We start from the raw sequence: 25,882 nt of genomic DNA, 5'->3' as shown, positions 1-25,882 counted from the left end.
TTGGTTTGGAAGACCTGCTGGGTCCTACAGTCTCTCTTCTTGCAGCCTCTGGGTGCCTCCTCCGCTCTGCTTTCCTTTGATTCCCCATGCTTGTCCTGCCCAGACAGCTGAGCCCATCTTCGGCAGCCTTCTCCTCCCCCAAAGAACAGTCATTCACCTCCTTTTTATTAAGTGCCATGAGGAACATCAGCTGGCTCTCTTTCTTTGCTGGGTTTTCCTTATATATCAACGGTGAGTTGCCTTGTCTTTCCAATATGGTTTTGTTTTCTTTTGTTTTTGCAGTAGCTTTGAAGTGATCCTTTGAACAAGAAAAGTGACTCTTAAAAAAAGAGAGAGATTCTCTAACGTTCAAGCAGGATTGTTTCTTTGTAAGGAAAGAAGAATAAGAAATGCCTGGAAGTTAAAGCACCATTTATACAATATTGTTTTCGATGGGAGCAGGAAGAGCATGTACCTTAAACAAGTCAGGGCCAGAGTTGAACAGCAAATACATGCCCATCCATTGAGCATTAGGGGATAAGTGAAGAGGGGATGTTAACTCTGAAGTGTGTCTACAGTATTGGGTTTTCAGTCACTTTAGGAGAATCACAGAAGCAAGACTCATTAGGTCTTGCAGCTCTTTCATTTGGACAAGCTAGGTGCAACTGATCTTTTAACAAAAATGGTTAAAATAAACACATGGATGTGAAAATTCAAACATAGATGGTCCTCTGCTGTGTTCCTCGAATCCTAATGTGGAGTGCTTAATACAGTATTATTTTAGCAATGTTGTTTGATGACCCAGTCTACAACCTTCTTCTGGTCAATTCTAAGGGAGCAAAATTGGCTTAAATTCAAATTCTCTGACTTAGCTAGGCTGCGGACCTTGCTGTCCTTTTGGAAAGACAGGCATTCCTTTCTGTCTTTTATCATTTCATTATCCAAGTTGTACTTCAGTTACTGAATTTATGCATGGAGGGGGAGAGAGATAAGGCCAAGGTGAGATGGGGAAGTGAGGGGGATGCCAACTTTTGACCTAAATGACTATTTCTCTGTCGTCTAATTCTTTTTTTTTAAGACAAGACAGATTTTTAAAGGGAGGATCCATTCAAATTTCCTTGTCTCAGACACTGTATTGGTAAAACATTGCTAGAGTGCAGTCGAGTATGGAAGTTGTTTAGGCACCATGAATAAATCATGTTCTATAAAATGTTCTGAGAAGGAATAACAATGACATTCAATCATTTAAGAAGTAGAGGCATCCTAAAATTTACATTTTCTTCCTGTTCTTTGCTAACATTGCAGAGAGAGATACTGGAATTATACAAGGGCTAGCAAGGGAGACTCAGTTGTTCCAAAGAGGAATTCTGATGGTATAAATGATCAGATTGTGTGAACAAAATGAGTTTCATTGAGTTCTGCAGTATTGCAGAGCCTGTAAATTTAGTTGCCAACTTCACAACAATGAAATCAATCCTATTTTAAAGTGATCGAGTGCTGTAGCTGGAGAATAGCTATCCGAGTCTAGTGACTGGTTGGATTATTAGATGTCATCTGTGGAACTGAAACCACAGCAGAATTAAACCAGCTGCAGGAGAAATGTGTCATTTTGTTATGTATCAATTGACTTTAAAAATGTATAGCTATTTTTTTTTCTAATTGTCATTGGATGCTTGGATAGCATCCAATGTTATTGGTCAAATGAAAAGTTGCTAGCCTGTGAAAAAGATGACAGTCGGTAAAATCTGGTTATTTTGCTTATGGTATATGGTGTGTCTAGTATTTAATTTAATAAAAAGGGACTGGACCTTAACACTGATTTAAGGAACAATATGAATTTTGGACATCACAGAGGCTCTGATTTTAAAATATATACATTCCAAGCCAACCTGCTGCTGACATCTAGTGGCACATTCCTATTCGCAACAAAATGGGGAGGAAATAGTTTGAAAGTGGGATATACAATGGATAGTTCATAAAGAGCCTGTTGATTTTCCCATATGGAGCTTAAATGGATTTGTGAATTTAGAGGAGAGGTGAGTGGGGAGAGTGTAAGTGGATGGTGGTACATCTGGAGTAGAGAGAAATTGGGCATTTAGAATGCAGAAGGGACAGGGAGAGGGGTAAGCAGCTGGCAGTAAATTTGAAACAAAGAAGAAATGTGTAGGGAGAGGGTTAAGGAGCTAGGGTTTCATTTGGAGCAGAAAAGAAGTGAGCAGGGAAAGGATTAAGTGGATGGGGTATTTTAACAGTGAAAAAGGTGGGGGAGAAAGGACTAAGCAAGTGGAGAAGCATTTGGAACAGATGAGGTGGGCAGGGACAGGGTTAAGCACCCCTCCCCTTGCTTCTTCTGAACTCCAAATCCATCTCCCAAACCTATTATTCCCACCAAGCTTTTGTTACACACATTTTCTTGCAAGATGTTGCTCTACCACCTCAGTCTTATTTTGCTGACTTGTATGTATATCTGGGTGTATGTCATAGGTTATTCTTCCATGGTGGAACTTTCTATTCAGAGGCTGTGAAGGAATGAAACCATCTAGCTACTTGGGATGGGATCTTCTTGTGTGTGCCTCCTTTTGATTCCATTCTGCCAAACTGGCAGGTGGTTCTGTTTTGGGTTCTTTTCCCACTATCCTTTCGTTTTAGCGTTCCAATATTTTTCCCCTCCTCAAAAATAATGATATTGTTAACAATGTTTTCCTTTAGGAAAGAAAAGTGGCTTTTCCTCTGCCCAGTGGCCACCCAATCCCCTTCTCCAGAAAGGTATTGGATCCTCCCCCCTCCCCCCCACGGCCCTGGAAGAAAGCAAGAGATCCCTTTAATACAAGCAAACATACAGGCTGGTCACATTCACCTCAGCAAAGCAAAGCCACAGGCTTGTTGGTTTATCCATAGCAAAGCAAACACAGGCTTGTCAGTTTAACTAAGCAAAGCAAGGTTTGTTTGCTTGCTTATTTGTTTATTTATTTATCTAATTAATTAATTAATTAGATTAGATTAGATTAGATTTATATCCCATCCTTTCTTCCAGTAGGAGGCCAGGGTGGCAAACAAAAGCACTAAAAACACTCTAAAACATCATAAAAATAGACTTTAAATATATTGAAACAAAACATCCTTAAAAAGATATTAAAACAAAACATCTTTAAAAACACATTTTTATTTTAAAAAAGCTTTAAAAACACATTAAAAAGCAATTCCAACACAGATGCAAACTGGGATAAGGTCTCTACTTAAAAGGCTTGTTGAAAGAGGGTCTTCAGTAATCACCGAAAAGATAACAGAGATGGTGTCTGTCTAATATTTATGGAGAGAGAATTCTAAAGGGTAGGTGCCACTACACTCACCACCTTTAACAAACTACAGTCCCCATGATTCTGTGATGGGATTCATGTTCTTCAAATGCATGTTGAATGTGCTTTAAATGCATAGTGTGGATCTGCCCTAGGTATGCTGTGCATTCATTAGTGAATTGAAAAGAACAATGTCAAAATATACTTTTTTTGAAAGGGGGAAGGGCTGTAGTTCAGTGGTAGGGCACATGCTTTGCATGCAGAAGTCCAATATTCAATCTCTGAAAAAGACTATTGCCTGGAATCCTGGAGAGCCAATGCTAGTCCATGTCATCAGTACTGAATGGCCTGAGTCAGTATAACATACTGTTTCAGGGCTTTCTGCAGGATGCCTCCAGTAGGGATCCCACTGCCAGCACTTCCTGCCTGGCTGCCCATTTAGTGGGCAGAATGGGAAGTTGAATCTGCTGTGCACTGATGGAGTGATGCTGGCAAGGGGGCCAGCAGGGCTGTGCCCAATTCCCAAATCATCAAAATGCGTAAGTGAAAATAAAGCACGCATTATTGTGACACTGTTGCAAAAATGCTGTTTGTTTCCCTGGTAGGTTGTCTCTGAATTACCACCAAGGAGAAGTTAGCCAGTCAGTCGAGGGTTCAATTCAAATTTATTATTCTGCAGAATAGAGACACACTCACCGCTCATGCGTAAAGTGAGCTGCCTGCATTTTACAAAGCAGGCCTTCCTTATATACTTTATCTCAACAATGTTATGTGCCCAAGGAAAATTACACCGCTCAAGCAGTTGTAACAAAGAAAACAACAGACAAGATGTGCCACCGTTTGGCTATTTGCCCATTACATCTGCATACACAAGATAAACCAGAACTTCCAGCTAGTTTCTTTATCCTTAACTCAGTACATTGTAATCAGTTCCCTGAGGTCTTTTGACCTTCAATGTGGCTGTACTCTATTTCTATTATACATTATAACACACTCTGTATTTTCTCAACAACACCAGCACTTTGGAATTCCCTCCCTTTAACAACACCATCTCTGTCTTTTTGGTGCCTACTGAAGACCTTCCTCTTTCAACAAGCCTTTTAAGTAGAATTTTTATCCCAGTCTGTGCTGGAAATGCTTTTTTAGATGTTTTTAAAGATTTATTTATTTATTTATTTATAATATTTAAACCTTGCCCTACTTCCGTAGAACTCAGGACGGCTTACAATTAAGAACCATAAACAATTAAAACAGTAATCATACAGATTAAGACATTTAAAATGACTAAAAATCAAGAAAGAATAAAAAATATTTATCAATTTCAATTAAAAGCTCATCTAAATAAAACAGTCTTCACCTGGGCACGAAAAGACAAAAGCGAAGGGGCCAAACGAACCTCACTGTGGAGGGAGTTCCACAATCTGGGGGCAGCCAGCGAAAAAGCCCTATTCTGTGTTTTCGCAAGAAGAACTTGTGGAAAAGATGGAATAGTGAGTAAGGTCTCATCAGATGATCTTAGAGTCCGGATAGGTTCATAGAGGGAGACACGATCTAACAGTTTTGTTTTAATATGTTTTAAAGTTGATTTTTAAAAAGATGTTTCAAATTGTTTTTAGTGTTTTTGTTTGCCATCCTGGGCTCCTTCTGGGAGGAAAGTCGGGACATAAATTTAATAAATAAAATAACATACACAAATACCTTACATTAGGGGAGATGGGTTGCAAAATGTGTATGCTAGGAGAAAGGGGCACTAAAACATTGGTGAATTTCTGCAAGGATGTTTAAAAACAAAACTGCAATCTGATACAGAAATGTGGCAATGTATGGATTTATTTAATGTTTATATACAGCTTAATACCTGAGCAGTGTGTAAGTGGTTTACAAAAAAAAGCAAACTCTCTCTCCCTCTCTCTCTCACACACACACACACACACACACGCACGCACGCACACACAACCTACAATACCAAATGAATCAATAAAACACCAGAAAAAAACTTTAAAAGCATGCTTTAAAGCATCTTAAGAATCAGGAAAATGACCCAGTGGCCTAGCCACCAGGTGCCTACAAAATGGATGGAGGACTGGAGAGAGGTATGGTCCACAGCCATCCAGACCCCACCCCTATCAAATCAGAATACGGATAACTCAGTGTACTGGCCCCAGATGCATTCTGGGTAATAAAGATGGCAGAAACTGCAATAACCCCTTTGCTTGACACTTTTCTTCAGAGAATGCCCCCCAACCCTTTAAACATATATAAAAAGATGAAGGTGTCAGCCCTGGTGCCCCCCAACATTTGCCCCATCAATACCAAGTGCTGATACTAGTAATAGAGATTTAGTTTGGTCTGCATTTAAAGTGAAATTTAGGCTAATACACAGATTGGAGCATGTCTCCAAATTTTGTGATATAGTTCTCTGCTCAAGGTCTTTGCCAAAATCCAGGAGAGATACTTATTTTGGGATAAAATACATTTAGAAATGTGTTCATTGAGATGAGGTCCACATTTAGATCTTTATTTAATGATGAAGTGTACATTTAAATATGTATTTTGTGATAAAATGTATATTTAATGATAAAATAAGTATATTAATGGTGCATGCCCTGAGCACCACTCGCCTAGACTACTGTAATGCGCTCTATGTGGGGTTACCCTTGAAAATGGTTCAGAAGTTACAGCTGGTACAGAATGCAGAGGTGCGTCTGATTGCAGGCAGCCGCCATAGAGATCACATCACTCCTGTGCTGAAGGAGTTGCATTGGTTACCGGTGGTGTACCGAGCCCAATTCAAGGTGTTGGTCTTAACCTTTAAAATCCTATACGGTTGTGGCCCAGCTTATCTGAAGGAGCGCCTCCAGCATCGACAGGGATGCCGCTCAACAAGATCAGCCTCAGAAGACCTTCTCTGGATCCCACCAGTCAAACAGCTAGACTGGTGAGGACTTGAGAGAGGGCCTTCTCAATAATAGCCCCCACCCTATGGAATTTTCTCCCAAATGATCTACGCCATGCCCCGTCTATAATGAGCTTCCACCGGACCCTGAAGACCTGGTTTTTTAGGCAGGCTTTTGGAAAGGATTAGTTTTTACTGTTTTTTAAAAATTTTAACTGTTTATGTACTGTTTTATCTTGTACGTCGCCCAGAGTGGCTGGACAACCAGCCAGATGGGCGACTAACAAATTTAATAATAAATAAAATAAATAAATAAAATTAATACATATTTAAATGTTACTTTTTGTATGGCATTTAGAAAACAACCTTCACAGATTAATGGGATTGAAGGAGTTTATGAAAGAACACACTCAAATTGACACAGACAGACTGATCTGTTCATCCCAGATGACTCTAGGCCTGATATCTGTCTGTCTGTCTGTCTACCTATCACATTTGAAAGACTGCCTTTCCATAAGCTCAACATTACTTTTACAAGTTCTTTTAAAAAAAATTCCAGGTAAGTAAAGATTGCAGAGTAAAATCATTAAAAACAAACAGCACACCACAAAACAAAGTTTTTCTGTTCACCCTCCGTCAGGTTTCAAAAACTTGGCAGCCTTTCCAAAAAATTGGCAAGGAGACTCATCCTTTCGACTCCTAGGCACAGCAGAGGGATTATTACGCAGCTTCAGATTACTACTGTAAATAACCCTATTTCTTGCTACAGACTGCAATTTGCCAAGAGATTAATGGATATCTCTATACCTACAATATATCACTGCCTATTTCCCATGGCGCAGAGTGGTAAGCAGTGGTAACGCAGCCGAAGCTCTGCTCATGGCCAGAGTTTGATTCCAACAAAAGGAGGAAGTCAAATCTCCGGTAAAAGGGGTCGAGGTCCACTCAGCCTTCCATCCATTTGTGGTCGGTAAAATGAGTACCTGACATATGCTGGGGGGGTGGGTAAAGAAAGGCAGGGGACGGAACTAGCAATCCCACCCCATATATACGGTCTGTCTAGTAAACGTCGCAAGACGTCACCCTCAGAGTCGGAAACGACTCACACTATAAGTGCGGGGACACCTTTACCTTTTTTATTTCCCATTTGAATGGAAGATCAGAGCAGCTAGATTTGATTTTGTTCCCACTGTAACTAAGCCTGGCCAGAAAGTTAGAAGTGGCAATGAACTGACCATTCAGCATTTTAGGTTGATTATGCTGATTCAATCAATCAATCAATAATATTTATTGCAGTCATGGACCAAAAAGTACACATATAAATCAATAAAATTATTCAAATACAGTAAAAATGGTTAGACAATTTTGCATTTAAAACTTCAATAAAACCTAAACTAGGATTATGTCTAGCGAACAGTTGTCTTAGATTTTCTATGTTGAGTAGCAGCATAACAAAAACTAGCAACCTTAGTTGTTATCTGCGGGGTCTGATCAGACAAAAGATAATTTACATAATAGGCTTCATTTCTACCAGGAAGAGTTGGTAGTATTGGAGTAATTAAATGAAGTCTGAGGTCTTGATAGAAAGGGCAGTGTAGTAACACATGTTCTACCAATTCTACTGTTCCTCCACCACATGGGCAAAGTCTCTCCTTATAGGGTATTTTTTTGTATCTGCCCAGCAGGACATTAAATCTAGCCCATGTAAATGCTCTTCGGTATTTAAATACAGTCAGTGTGTTTAAATATGTAGCCGATATAAACAGACTTGGATTGTACCTACATTTTTTGATTAATAATAAGTGGCCTTGTAGATCTACATCTCAAATCCGTTGAAGGATACTCTCTTCAGCTTTTACATAGCCCAATTTAAGAATCTCGGACAAGGAGAACCCAAGACTTAATATTTTAGTATCAATCATCTTCTTCCACTTAGATTGGAAGGCATCCATTAGGACATATGGGGCCAGACCCACAGGCGCAAAAATCAATTTCAATTATGCTGATTGTGACACCATCTATGTGCACACTACTTTACGAAGTACAAGAGGGCAGGTCCCTACGGCAAGGAACTTACACAATCTACATTTTGAATCATGGCAGGCACCTCAAGATGGGAACGGGAGAGGCAGGGGAAATTTTAATTAAAATTTTAATGAGCAACTACCCAATTTGCACTTCTCATACCAATACACAAACTAGAACACAGCATACTTTGAAATTTACATTGTGATGCAGTTCTCCAACCAAAACAATGTGTAGAAAAATGCATATATTGGGGAAAATGTGTATAAAACTGAATATATATGTTAAAATAACATACACAAATTTATTATATTAGGGAAAACTGCTTGCAAAACGTAGGGAAAGTTTTCGATCATAATCTCTGACTCCTTCGCAAGTCCTGTCTCTGCCCTGTCCGTTTTTCGCGGCAGCTTGTGCGAGGCGAAGGGGGGCATGTTTCCAGTGGCTCATCGGAAGACACCTGTTCTTGGGCTGCAGGCTCAAGGTCAGGAGGGGGTGTCACACTGAAAGCGTCCTGGGAACTGCTTGGCAAGGGAGGAGTTGGCATGATCTCTGGGGTGTCTGTTGCGTGTGCGAATGCATAGCATTATTATAGGCAAATTCTGCTAAATGCAGGTATGACATCTAATTGTCCTGCTGATAGCCAACGTAACAACGTAAATACTGTTCTAAAATCGTATTCACCCTCTCAGTTTGGCCATCCGTCTGGGGATGATGAGCAGATGACAGTCTTAATTCACTTTGTAGCAACTTCCACAAAGCTTGCCAAAAATGCACGGTAAATTGAGTTCCTCGGTGGGAAACTAGGCTGTCTGGCAGCCCATGCAGCTGGTGCACATTTTGAACGTACAACTTGGCGGTGTCTTGGGCGTTTGGGAGCCCAACGCATGGAATGAAGTGGACCATTTTTGAGAAGGCATCAACTACTAATAAAACTGTGGTTTTCCCCTGAGAAGGTGGAAGATCTGTAATAAAGTCCATAGTAACCATCTGCCATGGTCCTGGCGGAGTAGGAACGGGTTCCAACAATCCCGACGGCTTCCCCATGGCATGTTGAGCTCTCATACAAGTGGGACAGGAGCGGACGTAATGTTCCACGTCCTTCTTCACACATTTATGTGTTTTCCCTCTCCCAACGTCAAAGAATAGCAATAACAGAACCATGCCACCATCTTGTGATCCTGTTGTTTGTTTCTTGTTCTACAGGAAGTGACACGGCTGATGCTGAGGAGAGGTTGATGAACCACCTCCTGAATAGTTCACGCTATAATAACTTAATCCGCCCAGCCTTCAACTCCTCACAGTTGGTAGTTATAGAACTGCAGGTTAGCCTGGCACAGCTTATCAACGTGGTGAGTCTGAATAACCCTTCCATCCTTCTTTCCTAAGAGAATTTAAACCATAAAGAAATTCAGGAATATAAACTTATTTAACATAAACTTAAGATTTGTGCATTTGATTATGTGGATTCTCCCATCTGCAAAAGCATCTGCCACAATAACTGTGCAATCCAAAGATTTCTTCCATGTAATCTAGGAAACACAGGTCAAATGGTCAGATTGAGAGCACTAATTTCATTTTATAGAAATAAATATAATGAGGGGACAAGTGGAACCAAACAAGGCCTAGAAAATTGAATGTCGTTAAGAGGATTTATAAGGAACAACACAGACCTATTTAGTCTATTATCTTTGGGCTTCTGGGCAGGCGACTTTTATCTACAAATCAGCTGCAGATTTCCTTGTTTACAGTTACCCTGTAGGTTCATTCAGCATTACTCAAAAACTGCTCAGACGTTAACATTGTGGCTTCTTTCAATCCAACACATTTTCACCCCAGGAAGTTCCACAACTTCATTTAAAAGGTTTTGAATCAGTGTATGACAGGGGATTTGAAACCAATGCCATCTGTAGCTAATTTACTTGATAACAGATAAATAGCACTGCAAATAATGATGAATGCCTCTTCATAGTGCTGGGCTGGGGAGCCTGTGGCCCTCCAGATGTTGCTGGACTACAAATCCCATCATCCCTGACCATTGGCCATGCTGGCTGGGGCTGATGGTAGCTGGAGTCTAACACCTGGAGGACCATGGTTTGGTTTTATATTTTGCTGCTTTTATGGTAAGTTACCTTGAGAGTGTTTATGTTGAAGGTGAAGTATGAATTCTATCAGTAACACCTGATGTACAACACATGCACAGTTGAAACCAGGCGTTGCCAATATGGCATCTACATGTACCAGTGTGCCCACTAGAACCTCCTATGGCTCCCACAAAAGGGCTCAATAAACATCTCCTCAAAAATCCATAATACATGAGAGACTGTTTGCTCTTCTGGCTCCCTATTTGCACAGTGCATTACAATTGCTACAACAATCAGCAGCAGCAGTTTTCAAGTGGTCGGTGGGAAGAAAAGTTTGGGAACCACTGGTTTAAATAAAATATTTATTTATTATTTGATTTATATCCCACCCTTCCTCCCAGCAGTAAGCCTTCATGCACACCCCACCTACCTCTCCAGTTCCTGTGAATGACATGTGCGCTGTGTGCACGTGCCTGCCATCAACCAAGATTAATCAGTCGATTAACCCTGTGGGCTAATTAGCCCTGCACCACCTGTATGGGGGGGCTACGGTGTCATGGGCCCAGGCAGGCTGGTGCCCAAGGGCCCTACTGAATCTCTTTCTAAGATTAGGACTGCTGAAAGAGGAGAAGGTATTCTTGCAAATCTAATGAATGGATCCAGTTAGGGTATTTTTGTTCACTTCATAGATTTTCTGTCTCTTTCTCTTTTTTCAGAATGAACGCGAACAGATCATGACGACCAATGTCTGGCTCAATCAGGTAACCATCCCCTCCCATGGATACATAATTTCTCCTTTGTTAATATACAGAAAGATTTATTTTGGCCTTTGGCAAGCTTATGTAAAATATAATACTTACAATCCAGAACAATATAACATTTATTTATTTATTAGATTTATATCCCGCCCTTCCTCCCAGTAGGAGCCCAGGGCGGCAATGTAAAATCCAGTACAATATACTGCAATATAAAATACAGTATAATATAGTGTAATATAGAAGTATTCAGCCCCTGATGTAAAAGTCTTGGTAAAATATTAAAAGTTGTTTTATCATGAATATATGACAGGCAATGGCAGCTGCACAAAAACTAGCCACCACAGCTGTAATCTGGGAATTCTGATCTGTCATGAAGATACCATGGGTAACATTTGCCAGATCTACCAGGAATTTTCTGTAACGGGGTAATAAAAATAAGTCGGAGATCATGATAAAAGGAGCAATATAACAGCACATGTTTAATTGTTTTCACTTCTCCCACCTCACAAGGACATAATTAATATGTTGGAATGTATGAGGTTCAACTCCAACTTGGTGGGTTGAGGCTGCATGGGGGTTAAAAAGGGTAGCTAGAGAGTTAGACCTCTTGCTGGTTGAGGCTATACCTATCCCTTTCATCCTGCCGTCTCTTCCCTTCCTGCTAGGCTGATAAGCAAAGGAATGTTGATCTCAGTTCTTTCCCGCCTTTCTCGGTGTTCTCTTTCTCTCAAGAGGGGAGCAGACATCTTCTCTTTGTCTCTCCTCTCAACCAGGATGAGGGCGAGTACTGGGACCAGTGCTCGTTGCTCCAGCATAGCCAGTTAAGCTAGATATAGAACTCTTTCCTATCAAGCATGTACTTCTAGAATCAAGTAGTTGTTTCTTATTTTAAAGCTTAAAGTCTCTGTCTGACTAATTTGCAGGGAAGGTAGAATCTTAGCAAAGATTCAAACACACACACACACAGCTAGCTCAATACTCTCCGTTCCGCAGTGCTTCGCAATTTTGCTACACATCTCAATAGAGAGAAATTCCGACAGGTTGTGGGCCCAGCCATGCAAATGGAGATTTGAGCAATTAAAGGAGCTATTGTGTTTGAATCAAGGAAGCTAAAATAGAAACCTTCAGAGTTTTAGTCAGTGAAGAGTTGAGGCTTTTACTTCAGGATGGCCAGCATGACGGAGTGGCTAGGTCTCAACAGACTGGAACCCAGAGGATGGAAACTGTGGAAATTTTGCATGAAGAAACATCTGAAACAACAGAAGCTGTTAGAAGTAATTAGAAGCATCGGAACCAGGAGAAGGTGCTTCTCGGGAGGAACAAAGAATTTGGACTGAGAAGGATGTAACGGTACAAGACCTCATCACTAAATTTGTGAGTAATGCTCAGATTCCTCTGATTATGAATTCTAAAAATGCCAGAGAGATGTGGAAAACTCTTGAATCCCATCATAATCTGAAAATCCAGGGACATCTGATTGCAATGTTAAGAAGCCTTATTAACTTGCAAATGAAGGATGATTCTTTTGAGGAACATCTTACTAAATTTATGGTGTTAATCCAAGGAATAGAAGAGGCGGGAACGCAGCTGGACCAAAATGTACAGGTAGCTTTATTCCTGGATTCTCTTCCAAAATATATGCAAACTTTTGTACTTATAATGCAACAACAAAACAAAACTCTAAACGTGATTATTTCTGAATTGAGAGAGCTGTTCTCTCAGAAAGCAGCTACGGAAAAAGGACAGCTCTCCTCTTTCCTAAGTAAAGAAGCTAGCAAAGAGGCTGCCAGCCGACAGCCAGTCAGATGCAGATTTCAGGAACAAAGGGAATCCAAAGGTGTGAAAGCCAAGCATTGCTATCTATGCAATTCAGAAAAACACCTTAAAGAGCGGTGTGATAAGAGAGAGAGGTCTGAAGGACGAAGATAAGGATTTAAAGGGACACAAAGGAAAAATGCAAAAGGCTTTCAAGTAACCCATGTTGAAAAATGTTACAATAAAAATACATTCTATATTGATTCAGGAGCAAGTGCTCATCTAATAAAAGAAAAAAAATTGTTTGAAGATTTTTAACCCCATATGAAGGCACAGTTAGAATGGCTGACTCGAGAGTCCTGCCCATAAAGGTGCAGGGAGATGCTAAGTTGTTTTGCCAGACTCCAAGCGGCACTGAGGAAATTTATCTCAGGAATGCGCTCTGGACCCCAGGGATCTCAAACAACCTAGTGTCTGTTAGTGAAGTGACAAATAATGGATGCAAAGTGCTATTTGAACAAGATTCTTGCATAATTTCTAGAGATGGTGAAATGTTATGCACAGCTACCAAGCGAAAAGGCATGGATGGAGTGGATCAGGAAAGTCCACAAGCTAATGTTGTGAAAGAATGCTGTAACAAGTCTTGTTTACACTTATGGCATCGGAGATTAGGGCATAGAGACATAAAGACATAAAAACCCTTCAAAATAATAATTTAGTAAGAGTAATGAAAGTTGAACCCTGCCAAGAAAAAGCTAAAGGGACCCGACCCAGTTTTCCTGAGCAGAGTGAAAGGAAGACTAAGCGCCCCCTAGAGTTGATTCACAGCGACATTTGTGAAATGCCAATCACTTCAACTGGCAGAAATAGATATATTGTCAGCTTTATTGATGATTATTCAAGATTCACTATAATCTATATGTTGAAGGAGAAGGGGCAAATGCTTCAGAAACTCAAAGAATATGTGGCAATGGTGACCACTAAATTTCAGAGAAAACCACAGATTCTACGTTCTGACAATGGGGGAGAGTACATGTCACATGCTACCCAGCAGTTTCTGCTTGAAAATGGGATTGAGCATCAAACCACTGTACCCCACAACCCAGAACAGAACGGAGTCTCGGAGAGAAAATTCAGAACCCTAATTGAGATGGTGAGATCCATGCTAGAAGATGCCAGTCTCCCACAGAAGCATTGGGGAGAGGCAGTGTATACTGCCACCTATCTACAAAATCGTTTGCCAACAAAGGTGAATGGCAACAAGACTCCATTCGAATTATGGTATGGGCGCATACCCAGTTTGGCTCATATAAAGGTGTTTGGATCAAAAGTGTATGGTCACATTCCACACCAGAAGAGAACCAAATTGGACAACACTACAAAGGAAGGAATCTTCATTGGATATTCTTCAAAGCAAAAGGGATACAGAATCCTAAATCCCAAAACAGAAAGGATTGAAATCCAAAGAGCTGTCTACTTTGGTGAAGGTCAAGGTGCATTCCAACCAGAAGGGGCACCATTCCAAGACCACAACAGTGAAGAAGATAAAGTAGAAATACCATACAGCACTACAGATTACAGCAAAATGCCAGCACTGGAGGACAGTGAGGAATCAGAGCAAGAAGGGGAACCTGCACAGCCAGAAGGGGCAGCAGAGAGTCCTGTACCAAGACGCTCTAACCGCACCAACAGAGGTGTACCTCCACTGAGAACTGTCCTACCTTGCAAGAGCTGATGAACTTCCAGAGCCTGAGACCTGGAAAGATATTGAAGCCTTACCCAAAGCTGAAGCTGAGAGGTGGAGGCAGGCAGCCAAGGAAGAGCTGGAAGCTCTACACAAGAACAAAACATGGACACTTACCAAGCTTCCTCAAGGAAGGAAAGCTGTAGGTTGCAAGTGGGTATTCAAGAAAAAGCCAGATGCTGAAGGGAACATTGACAGATACAAGGCAAGACTAGTGGCCAAAGGATACTCTCAAAGGTATGGACAAGACTACTAGGAAACCTTTGCTCCTGTAGTCAAACATACAACAAGCAGAACTCTCCTAAGTGTTGCTGCTAACAAGAAAATGCAGGTAGAACACATGGATATAAAAACAGTGCTCTTGCATGGGGAAATAGGAGAGGAAATCTACATGCAACAACCACCAGGCTTTGAAATATAAGGAAAGGAAACCCTAGTATGCAAACTGCAAAAGAGCATCTATGGACTGAAACAAACTGCAAGAGCATGGAATAACAAACTGAACCAAATGCTGTTGAAACAAGGCTATAAAAGAGGCGAAGCAGACCAATGCCTCTATAGCAGATTCAAGAACAACAAATGGACTTATATTTTGATTTATGTAGATGATTTACTATTGGCTTATGAGAATCCACAAGACAAGCAAGAGTTAGTAAATAATCTAACCAAGGAAGTTGAAGTGAAATGTCTAGGCGACATCACATACTACCTTGGAATACAAATTGAAAGAGAGGACAATGGATCCTTTCTTCTAAATCAAAAACAAAAGATTCAAGACCTACTTGAGAGTCTAGGACTGAAGGATGCACATCCAGCACCTACACCAATGGAAGTAGGATACTTGAAACCAGACCTGAATAATCAACACTGGGAAGACAATGAAAGGTCTGTAGCTATAGGGAAACTCCTGTACATCAGCACAATAACCAGACCAGATGTGGTGGCAGTTGTGGGATACCTTTGCAGAAAAACCAGCTTGCCAAACAAAAAAGACTGGGAAGCAGTCAAGAGAGTGGCAAGATATCTGAAATGCACTGCAAACTTAAAACTAAAGCTATCAGCTACTCGAGATCCTAAACTTCTAGGATATGCTGATGCTGACTGGACTGGAGACACCAAAGTTCGTAAGTCAACCAGTGGAAACTTGTTCTACTATGGGGAGTCACTTATCTGCTGGACAAGTCGAAAGCAAGAGACTGTAGCACACTCATCTACTGAGGCTGAGTACGTATCAGCTGATGAAGCATGCAAGGAAATGCTGTGGCTACGCAAGCTTCTAGGACACTTGGGCATATCTGAACCAGAGCCTATCTGAATACTTGAGGACAATCAAGCCTGCATAAGACTTGCAGAATCAGAAGGGCAAAGTTCTCACATGAAGCACATTGATGTGAAGTCCCACTACCTAAAGGACATAAGGGAGAAAGGACTTCTAGAAATGACCTACTGTCCAACAGAAGAGATGACAGCTGATGCGTTGACCAAACCATTGGGCAAAGTCCAACACCAGAAACTACGAGGCAAGATGCACCTTGTAGAATGAACCAAGTTCTCGTTGAGAAGGGGTGTTGGAATGTATGAGGTTCAACTCCAACTTGGTGGGTTGAGGCTGAATGGGGGTTAATAAGGGTAGCTAGAGAGCTACACCTCTTGCTGGTTGAGGCTATACCTATCCCTTTCATCCTGCCGTCTCTTCCCTTCCTGCTAGGCTGATAAGCAAAGGAATGTTGATCTCAGTTCTTTCCTGCCTTTCTCGGTGTTCTCTTTCTCTCGAGAGGGGAGCAGACATCTTCTCTTTGTCTCTCCTCTGAACCAGGATGAGTGCGAGTACTGGGACCAGTGCTCGTTGCTCCAGCATAGCCAGTTAAGCTAGATATAGAACTCTTTCCTATCAAGCATGTACTTCTAGAATAAAGTAGTTGTTTCTTATTTTAAAGCTTAAAGTCTCTGTCTGACTAATTTGCAGGGAAGGTAGAATCTTAGCAAAGATTCAAACACACACACACACCTCACTCAATACTCTCCGTTCCGCAGCGCTTCGCAACTTTGCTACACATCTCAATAGAGAGAAATTCCGACATAATATGCAAGTCTGTACTCTCGTATTGGTATCTGAGAATGTGTAACATTGCTACGATGCCCAGTTTGTTTACTTTTAAAGGCTGAAATCCTAAACCTGTTTATCTGGGAGTGAGTCCCATTCAACTCACAAGAGCTTACCTTTGTATGGGGATGCACTGTGAAAAATCAAATGAATCACATGATTACAGATTTACAGGAAATAAATGGATTATTATCTGCTGCATTTTGGAACAGATTTCAAGGTTCATCCCTCACTTTCTGATCTGTTATTGTAGATAACTCTATTTTTCTCTATTTAATCTAGATCAGGGGTTCCAAAACTGTGGTCCATAGACCACCAGTGGCCTGCCACTTTTGTTCAGGTAGTCCATGGCATGTCTGTAAAAATACAATTAAAAATCATACAACGTCTAGCACAGCACACTACAATAGCTGCAACAGGCAGAAAAATCATTAAGTGGTCTGCCAAGGCCTTTTGCAATTATCAAGTGGTCCAAGGGGACCACTGATCTAGATGAATGTACAAAGCACCTTCACCAATATGTGTATTGGGGGGAGTGACTTTTAATCTAATTGTGGGGGTGGGGTTCATTCAGATTGTATTTTAGTATTTTGTACAACAACAATAGCCATGCTGTGCAAATCTGATGTGCAAACAGAAACAACTCAAAATGTTGGTTGTTTACCACTTCTAGGAATGGACTGACTACCGCTTAGCTTGGGAACCTTCTCAGTATGAAGGCATCAATAAGCTAAGAATACCAGCTAAGAAAGTCTGGCTACCGGACATTGTACTGTACAATAAGTAAGTTTGTCCCTTTTCACCTTGTGCAACTGAGCTGCATGTATTAAAGGTCTACCTTAGGACCAGACATGATTCTTAAAAAAAATAAAAAATAAAAAATAGTTGGTTCCAAAGGGACCCTTTTTCCCATTGTGAAGAGAAAGTGTGAACCCTCCTCCCACAGCAATTGTGATCAAGACTATATTGGGAACAAAGGATTCATGCTCCCTTCTCTACACCATGGTGCCCCTGCACAGGAAGCACTGCCTTCATTCTGAGCTTGTGTTGTGAGGTCGTAGATCCGATTGGTTACATGGCTTTATCAAGAAAGCCAACAGAGAGTAAGGGCAGGAATCTATTGTCTCAGTTCCAAATGAGGGTCAGGAAGGCAACTGTGTCACAAACATTTGCAGTCTTATTTGCAGCCCTGCATCAAAAATTATTAAACGGTGGGGGCAAAAAAAACTGCTCTATGTATGGCCACATTTCAGCTTAGCCCTGTTTGGCAAACCTCCTCCTCCTCCTCCTTTGTAGGAAAACTCTGGTCCACAGGCCAAATTTGGCTCAGTATGGATCCCAATTTAGGAACACAGGAACATAGGAAGCTGACTTATCCCAGTCAGACCATTAATCCATCTAGTTCAGTACTGTCTACTGCCAGTACTGACTGACATTGACCCTCCAGGGTTTCAGACAAGAGTTTCTTCCAGCCCTAATGGACTGCTTTCAAGTCGATTCCGACTTCTGGTGACCCTATGAATAGGGTTTTCATGGTAAGCGGTATTCAGAGGTGGTTTACCATTGCCTTCCTCTATGGACTCCCAGTCCTACCTGGGGATAAACTTGGGACCTTCTGCATGCAAGGCAGATGTTCTACCACTGAGTTAGGGCACATCCCAAAATTTGGCCCACAAGGCTGTTTTCCTTAAACCATGCCCCCCTGCTCCACACCTGATGTCAGATATGAGCCAGGTAGAGACATGGCTGGGTCAATTGCACAACCAAGCTCCCTAAGGTTTTGCCCTCACCGTGCAGCAATTTTTGATGCAGGGCTGCAAATAAGACTGAAAGCAGGGCTGACATCACTGCCCATCAAGTGATGGGCAATAACCAAGTCTGCTGGAGCAGCTGCACAGTCACCCAGCCGATCCCTACAGAAAGCAGCTTTGACAGTCCTATGCTTGGCACTTGGGAAGGGCTGGCAAAGCCCTGTGCACTGTGGTTCTCATGTGCTTGACACCCAGCTGGCTGTCAGGTGTATTGGAAGTGCTGCACAAGGGGCGACAGGTGGGTTGTCCTGCCCAATATTGGCCCACGGGAGTGGAGACCAATAAGGATCTGGCCCACCAGGCCACAAAGGTTCCCTACCCCATTTAATCCCTGCAAAGTTGGTCCTTTGTATCAAGGCTGCCCTCATTATGTAGGGATAGGAGATCATGCTATTGGTACTGAATTTGGATTAGCAGGAACACCCAAGAGTTATGGGTCCTTTCATTATCTCAAAGCCCCAAGAAAATATTGTCAGAATTAGTTGTAGATCAGGTCACAGTGCTTTGAAACCTGTGAGTCCCCCACCTTTTCTCCAGCTGTGTTTCTCTTTTCTTGATTCCTTCAGTGCTGATGGCACGTATGAAGTCTCTGTGTATACAAATGTGATTGTGAAGAATAACGGGAGCATATTATGGTTGCCTCCTGCCATCTACAAGAGCGCCTGCAAAATTGAAGTGAAGCATTTCCCCTTTGACCAACAAAACTGCACATTAAAGTTCCGGTCATGGACTTACGATCACACTGAAATTGACATGATTCTTAAAACTGGCTCAGCCAGCATGGACGACTTTAAACCCAGTGGTGAATGGGACATTGTGGCGCTCCCAGGGCGACGAACTGAGAACCCCTTGGACCCAAACTATGTAGATGTGACATACGACTTTATCATTAAGAGGAAGCCTCTTTTTTACACCATCAACCTCATCATACCTTGCGTGCTCATAACATCCTTGGCCATCCTGGTGTTCTACCTGCCGTCGGACTGTGGAGAAAAGATGACATTATGCATTTCTGTCTTGCTTGCTTTGACTGTGTTCTTGCTCCTAATTTCCAAAATTGTCCCCCCAACTTCTCTCGATGTTCCATTGATTGGAAAGTATCTGATGTTTACAATGGTATTGGTGACATTCTCAATTGTTACTAGTGTCTGCGTGCTGAATGTCCATCACAGATCTCCAAGCACTCATGCAATGCCATCATGGGTGAAGGTGGTCTTCCTCAAGAGACTGCCAAACTTCCTGTTCATGAAGCTCCCAGAGAATAACTCTGTGAGGCAACGGCTGTGCAACTGTAAGAAGAATAAAGAGGACAGTTTTTGTAGCAATCAATCAGACCTGTACAAGGGCTCCTCAACTTGCTTTGTGAAGACAGCCACCACCAAAAAATATGACCTGAAACTGGCAGAAAATCCTGATCATGTCGGCAGCCATCAAGACATTAGGCTACGATCATCAGCAAAGTTTCCCCTCGAAGTCCAAGAAGCTATTGACAGAGTCAGTTTCATAGCAGACCACATGAGAAGTGAGGACATCAATGAGAATGCAAGTAGCACAAGAAACCTTTTTATTTCCATCTACAGTCCCACAGAGTTCCACTTTCCTTTCTGGAAATGTCAGCCACTTGTTGGGGCTCCGTCAGTTGTCCTTTTTATTGTGTATTCATGATTATTTGTGCTCATGTTGGTATTGGGTGCAGTTATATGCAATCCTGTTTTCAATACTGTTTGCACCTCCAAACAGGGGGATTACTGTTTCATTTTCAGTTGGTGTATGTCCCATAGGTTTCTGCTGAAATCCTGTAACTTTTCATCCCACAAATGTTTCAGGTTATTTTTGTCCTACTTTTTTGCATTATAGCTAGGGATGGGATCCTTTGGTTAGTGCCAGTTCGAAAGCATTCCGTCAACTCAACAGGCCGGTATTGATTAGAGTCCATTCTTTGTCCACTAGCTGGTGGTTTTACCAATCTGGTTCTTTCCTTGCAAAACAAATTGATATGAATATCAATATTTTGAAAGGAAATATCAATAAATTGAAGGAAATATTGATAAAATTATCATTCTTAACATTGATATTTTAGAGGTGGATATTTTTTAAAAAAATTCATCTTCAAAAATAGCCACAGAAAATCGCTGCAGAAAAATCCAATCTGCAATAATAGAGAAAAAGCAAGTTGATGGAAAATTTGGTGCCAAATCTGAATTGGGCAGAATTCTAGCAAATCCCTAGTGCCCTCCAGACAGTAATAATGTGATAACTTTGGGGAAGGACTGCCCAAGTAATAAAGTAGAATTATGGATGGATGGTCGTATAAACCCACCCCAGTGCACTATTATTGCATCAATGACATGTTGCAAAATACATCCCCTTCCCCCAAAAAACAGTTTAGAGGGGCCATTTTATTGCTAATGCAGCTGTGAAAAAAGGTAATCTTCATGCCAGGAATCATTAGGAAAGGAATCAAAAATAAAACCACCATTATCATAACACCATTAAACAAATGTATGGTCAGACCTCACTTGGAATACTGTGCACAGTTCTGGTTGCCACACCTCCACAAGGTAGACCTGGAACAGGCTAAAAAGTGGGTAGCCAAAATGATGAAAGGGCAGAAGCAACTCCCCTATGGGTGGGGGTGGGGGGACATGATAGAGGTGTATAAGAATATGCATGGTGTCGATAGCAGTAAGTTTTTCTCCCTCATAATACTAGAACCCTGGGCCATTCAGTGAAGCTGAATATTGGAAGATTCAGGACAGACAAAAGGAAGTACTTCACAAAGTGCACAGTTAAACTATGGAATGGGTTACCAGATGATGTAGTGATGGCCACCAACTTGAATGGCCTCAAAAGGGATTTTGGCAAATTCAGAATAAAGCTGTTAATGGCTGCTAGTCATCATTATACAGCCATGAGAGTGGCTGTATACTATAGCCAGTGTGGATTTTTCACATTCAGCAATGTGAAATTGAAAATACCCCCCTTCCTATTCTGATGCTTCGTATAAGTTCATTCGAAAACAAAACTTTACAAAACTTATAGTCCTGAACTCAGAAATGCTTGCTTAGCAACCCTCTCAATTTTCATGGTGATAAACAAAACAGTCAGAAAGAATCAAGAGTTCAAAGTCTAAAGAGAGAGAGAAAAAACCCAGAGCCCTTTTGGACTTTTTTCTCTCAGAGTTCTCATAATCTGTTGAAATTCATTAAAAATCAGCCATGTTCACAGAGTACCTGTAATCCTATTTCTGACCTTGCCCCATACTCTGACCTTCATCTTCTGCAGTTTAAAAGTTAAAAAAAATGCTTGGCTGATTTTTAATTTAAGAAATTTTGCATTGAACTGAATGATAGTGTTGGGCATGCTCAGTAAGAACCAACTGTCAATGTTCTAAAAGCCAGACTCACAGCTGTTTGGCTTGCCTAATCAGAAGGCCACACCGACACCAGACCTTTATCACCTTAGGCAGTCATGGCTTCCCCCAAAGAATCCTGGGAAGTGTAGTTTGTGAAGAGTGCTGAGAGGAGACTGCTATTCCCCTGAGAGAGCTCCAGTGGCCAGACTGGTTTAACAGTCAGCTGCTCTAACTGAAGGTCTGTGAGGGGGTGTCTCCTAGAAACTCTCAGCACCCTTCACTATCTACACTTCCCAGGATTCTTTGGGAGAAGGCATGACAGTCCAAAGTGAAATAAAGGTCTGGTGTGGATATGGCCACGGACAGCTTTGGTTTAAATTTGGGTGGGAGGATACATGTGCCTGCTGTAGAATAAAAAGGTGGGGGAAACCCTGAAAAGCAAAGATACTGTTTACAATGTTTTCCTTTTGGAAAGGAAAGGGACTTCCCCTCTACCCAGTGCCCACCCACACAATCTCCTCCCCTCCCCATCCTCCTACCCTCCCTGCCCCTCCCCTGGGTCAGTGTTGGACTACAACCTGGGAGAACAGGGTTCAAATCCCCACACAGCCATGAAGTTCACTGGGTGACCTTGGGCCAGTCACTGCCTCTCAGCCTCAGAGGAAGGCAATGGTAAAACCACCTCTGAATACTGTTTACCATGAAAACCCTATTCATAGGGTCACCATAAGTTGGGATCGACTTGAAGGCAGTCCATTTCCATTTTCAAACATGATTGCACAGAAATAAATCCCATTGAACTCAAAAAGTATGCAACTGATCAAACCCACCCTCCCTTCTCCTCCTTCCTATCTCCTCCCTCTTGCCCCTTCCTTCCCCTCCAATCCCCTCCTTCCCCCTCCCCATGGTCAGTTTTACGTATGTTAAGCATGATTGCACGGGAGTAAATGCCATTGAACTCAATAAGCATGCAAATTATCAAACCTGCCCTCGCCTGCCCCTTCCTTTGCTCCTCCCCCTCCAATCCCCTCCTTCCACTCCCCCCCTTCCACTCCCTTCTCCCCTCCCTTTCTCCTTCCCTCTCCTCTACCCTCCCTCTGCTCCTTCCCCATGGTCAGTTTTACTTATCCTAACAATGATTACATAGAAGTAAATCCCATTGAACTCAATAAGTGTCATGGCCCCGTCAGAGGACTCATCAGACAAGGATGACTCGGGAGTAACAGCAGCAGACCCAGAAGCAGCAGACCCAGAAGGAGAAACGGAGGAAACTCCTGAGAACCCAGCTCCTTCTCCCCATCAGCTGCAGAGCACCCCAGACACAGCTGAACCCTTCAGCCAGACGCAGACAGTGAACAGGATACTCCCCTGCACAACGTAGACAACAGAAGGTCAGGCAGAAGAGGGGCAGGCCTGTCCACTTAAGGCCAAAACGCTGAGGGCTCACACCTGCTGACAAATCTGCTCCTTAAAAGTCAAGCCTTGGCTTCAGCTTGTTGCTGACTACAACGTCAGGCGTGGCTTCGTGGGTTTCTAGTTTCCCTGAATCTTATCTTGGACTGACCCCTTGGCAATTGAACCCGGACCTCTACTGACCTCGCTTCTGGACTTCTGGCTTGGCACGTAAGCTTAGGACGGGTCTTGCCCTTATCATGCTTCATCCACGTTAGCCTGGCAGATTTACGACCAGGCTGCCAGCTAAGGACTTTCCCGCCCTGATAACTACCCAGGAATTTCCAGCCCCCACCGGCACTGCTGTCTCAGTGCAGAGCTGACAGTAAGCATGTACATGATCAGACCTGGCTTTCCCCCCGTTCCCCCTCCTCTACCTTCCTCCTCCCCTCCCCTCTTTCTTCTTCCTCATGATTGCACGGGAGTAAATCCCACTGAACTCAATAAACATGCAAATTATCAAATCTGTCCTTCTCCCCTCCCCTTCTTTCCTGCTCCCATCCCCCTCCTCCCCTCTGCCCTTCCTCCCCTCCCTCCTCCTCCTCCCTTCCTCCCCATCCACTGTGGTCAGTTTCACCTATCGTAAGCATGATTGCAGGGGAGTAAATCCCACTGAACTCAATAACCATGCAAATGATCAATCCATTCTCAGCAAGCTTACACAGGATCTTATTTCTTACCTCCCGGATTAAAAAGCAAAGAAATTCACTAATAGGCAAAAACCCTTGTGGTTTAAGAACGTACCTATAGACCACAGATATTTCTATAAAATTTAAAAAGCAGGGCAATTGGGCAGCTATAGTGAATGCACCAGGGGAGCAGGAGACTAAACAAAAGCACTAAAAACACTTTAAAACGTCGTAAAGACAGACTTTAAAATACATTTAAACAAAACGTCTTTAAAAACATTTTTAAAGCTTTCAAGACATCTTAAAAAAAGGTTAAAACATATTGTTAAAAAAAATTAAAAACATATTAAAAAGCAATTCCAACACAGATGCAGACTGGATGATGGATATTGTGGTCCAGTAACATCTGGAGGAGACTGTAGAAGGTGTAAGAAACTCTAGTAAGACATTCTGCTTCCCTGCCCCAGGTTTTCCTGTTTTCTTTTCCAGTTGATACTCAATGTTCCATGGCTACTGAGCTTACTCAATCCTCATTGGCTTGTTTTTGGTGTGTTTGTTTGCTCCTTTAGTTTTTTTTTTTAGAATACATGTATATTTTTTTGAACTTCTGAAAACGTCAGGGCTCACCTGAGCACACAGCTATCTCTCAATTCTCCATGGCCCAAATGTGATTCCATTTCTGTTGGTGCCCACCACCTGATTTCACTATTAGAGGGAGATGTTATGCATATAGCACCATCAATGGGCTTTTCAAAATACAATAACCCTGCCCTAAGGAGCTTACAACCCAACATTTAACACAGGGGAGACAATAGAGCAGGGACAGTTCCATAAAGATGATAGAAGAGCCTTGTTGGAATAGGCCAAAAGACCATCTAGGCTAACCTAGTGCCCTCCAGATGTTGCTGGACTATGACTCCTGTCATATCTGACCATTGGCCATCTGCCTGGGGCTGATGGGCTGTCCCTGGTAAACCAAAATGGTTGTAGCATATAGATTAGGCCAGTGTTTTTCAACCCTGTGTTCCCAGATATTGTTGCACTACAACTCTCATATACCCCTGCCAATTTAGCCAATAGTCAAGGACAATGGGAGTTGTAGTCCAACAACATTTGGGGACCCAAGGTTGAAGAACACTGGATTAGGCAATGTTACTTTCTGATCTTCATATGCTTTGAAGCCTCAGACTGATTCCTGCATCATTTCTTAGGTGGCCTTTAAAATTTCTGAGAATTAAATAATAAAATGTAAATTCAACAAATGCCATGGAACAAAGGAGCAATCATGAAAGCTATAGTGGAGGCAGGAGAGGGAGAGAAGTTTATGCGCTTGCTTCATTAAATTATTTAATTGCTTTATTTCTTCTAGGTCATTGAAGACTGGAAATATGTTGCCATGGTAGTGGACAGGCTGTTTCTCTGGATATTTGTCTTCGTTTGCGTTCTGGGGACTGTTGGCTTGTTCCTGCAGCCACTGTTTCAAAACCACTCAACTGGCATGAGCCCTTAAGCTGGCGGAATCCGAGACCAGCAATTGCTTCTCTCACTGTCTGGGCTAGACTCCGCTTTGAGTTCCACAAGTATAATTTCAAAGTCCACTCATTTGCACAGATTTTTTTTACTGGGGGGAAAACATACAATATCACTATTGGATTCAATTAACTTCTTTAAGATGGGCTTATATCTCTCTTCCCACCCAAACCTGAATACCCATGACAAGTGAGGTGTTGATGAAAAACATCAAAACCAATAATGAAAAACATCAAAACCAATAATGAATCATCTGTTTAACCTCATTCATCATATGCTGCCCAGACAGATTCTTGTCTTTCATGGCTTCCAAAATATGATCAGTCTAGGGCTCTGGTAGACCTCCAGGACGTGAGAATTCCATCTATGAGGGAACACCTCATTATGTATCCTTTAAGTTGTTCAGCTGTTTCATTTACTTGTATTTTTTTCAACAAAATACTTGTCTTCAATGCTACATCTTT

At 41.9% G+C, this 25,882-nt stretch overlaps 1 protein-coding gene across 1 annotated transcript; it reads left to right on the top strand.

Annotated features, from left to right (window-relative positions):
• Window positions 1-25,882, top strand: CHRNB4 (cholinergic receptor nicotinic beta 4 subunit). The gene is made up of 6 exons (XM_061594888.1): window positions 1-231; window positions 9,403-9,548; window positions 10,997-11,041; window positions 17,315-17,424; window positions 19,019-19,994; window positions 25,258-25,882. The coding sequence occupies exons 1-6, from the start codon at window positions 87-89 to the stop codon at window positions 25,396-25,398; spliced, it is 1,563 nt and encodes a 520-aa protein (XP_061450872.1). The 5' UTR covers window positions 1-86; the 3' UTR covers window positions 25,399-25,882.

This window comes from Rhineura floridana, chromosome 14, assembly GCF_030035675.1.
Source record: "Rhineura floridana isolate rRhiFlo1 chromosome 14, rRhiFlo1.hap2, whole genome shotgun sequence".
NCBI classification, from domain to species: Eukaryota; Metazoa; Chordata; class Lepidosauria; order Squamata; family Rhineuridae; genus Rhineura; species Rhineura floridana.
This window is presented reverse-complemented; position numbering and strand designations above follow the sequence as displayed.

What these genes read in the sequence shown, in the direction of transcription:
- CHRNB4 (XM_061594888.1), top strand. Translation starts at nt 87, where the DNA reads ATGCTTGTCCTGCCCAGACAGCTGAGCCCATCTTCGGCAGCCTTCTCC. An exon ending in CCAATGTCTGGCTCAATCAG is followed by an intron (nt 11,042 to 17,314) that starts GTAACCATCCCC and finishes TACCACTTCTAG; the next exon opens with GAATGGACTGACTACCGCTT. An exon ending in GACATTGTACTGTACAATAA is followed by an intron (nt 17,425 to 19,018) that starts GTAAGTTTGTCC and finishes TGATTCCTTCAG; the next exon opens with TGCTGATGGCACGTATGAAG.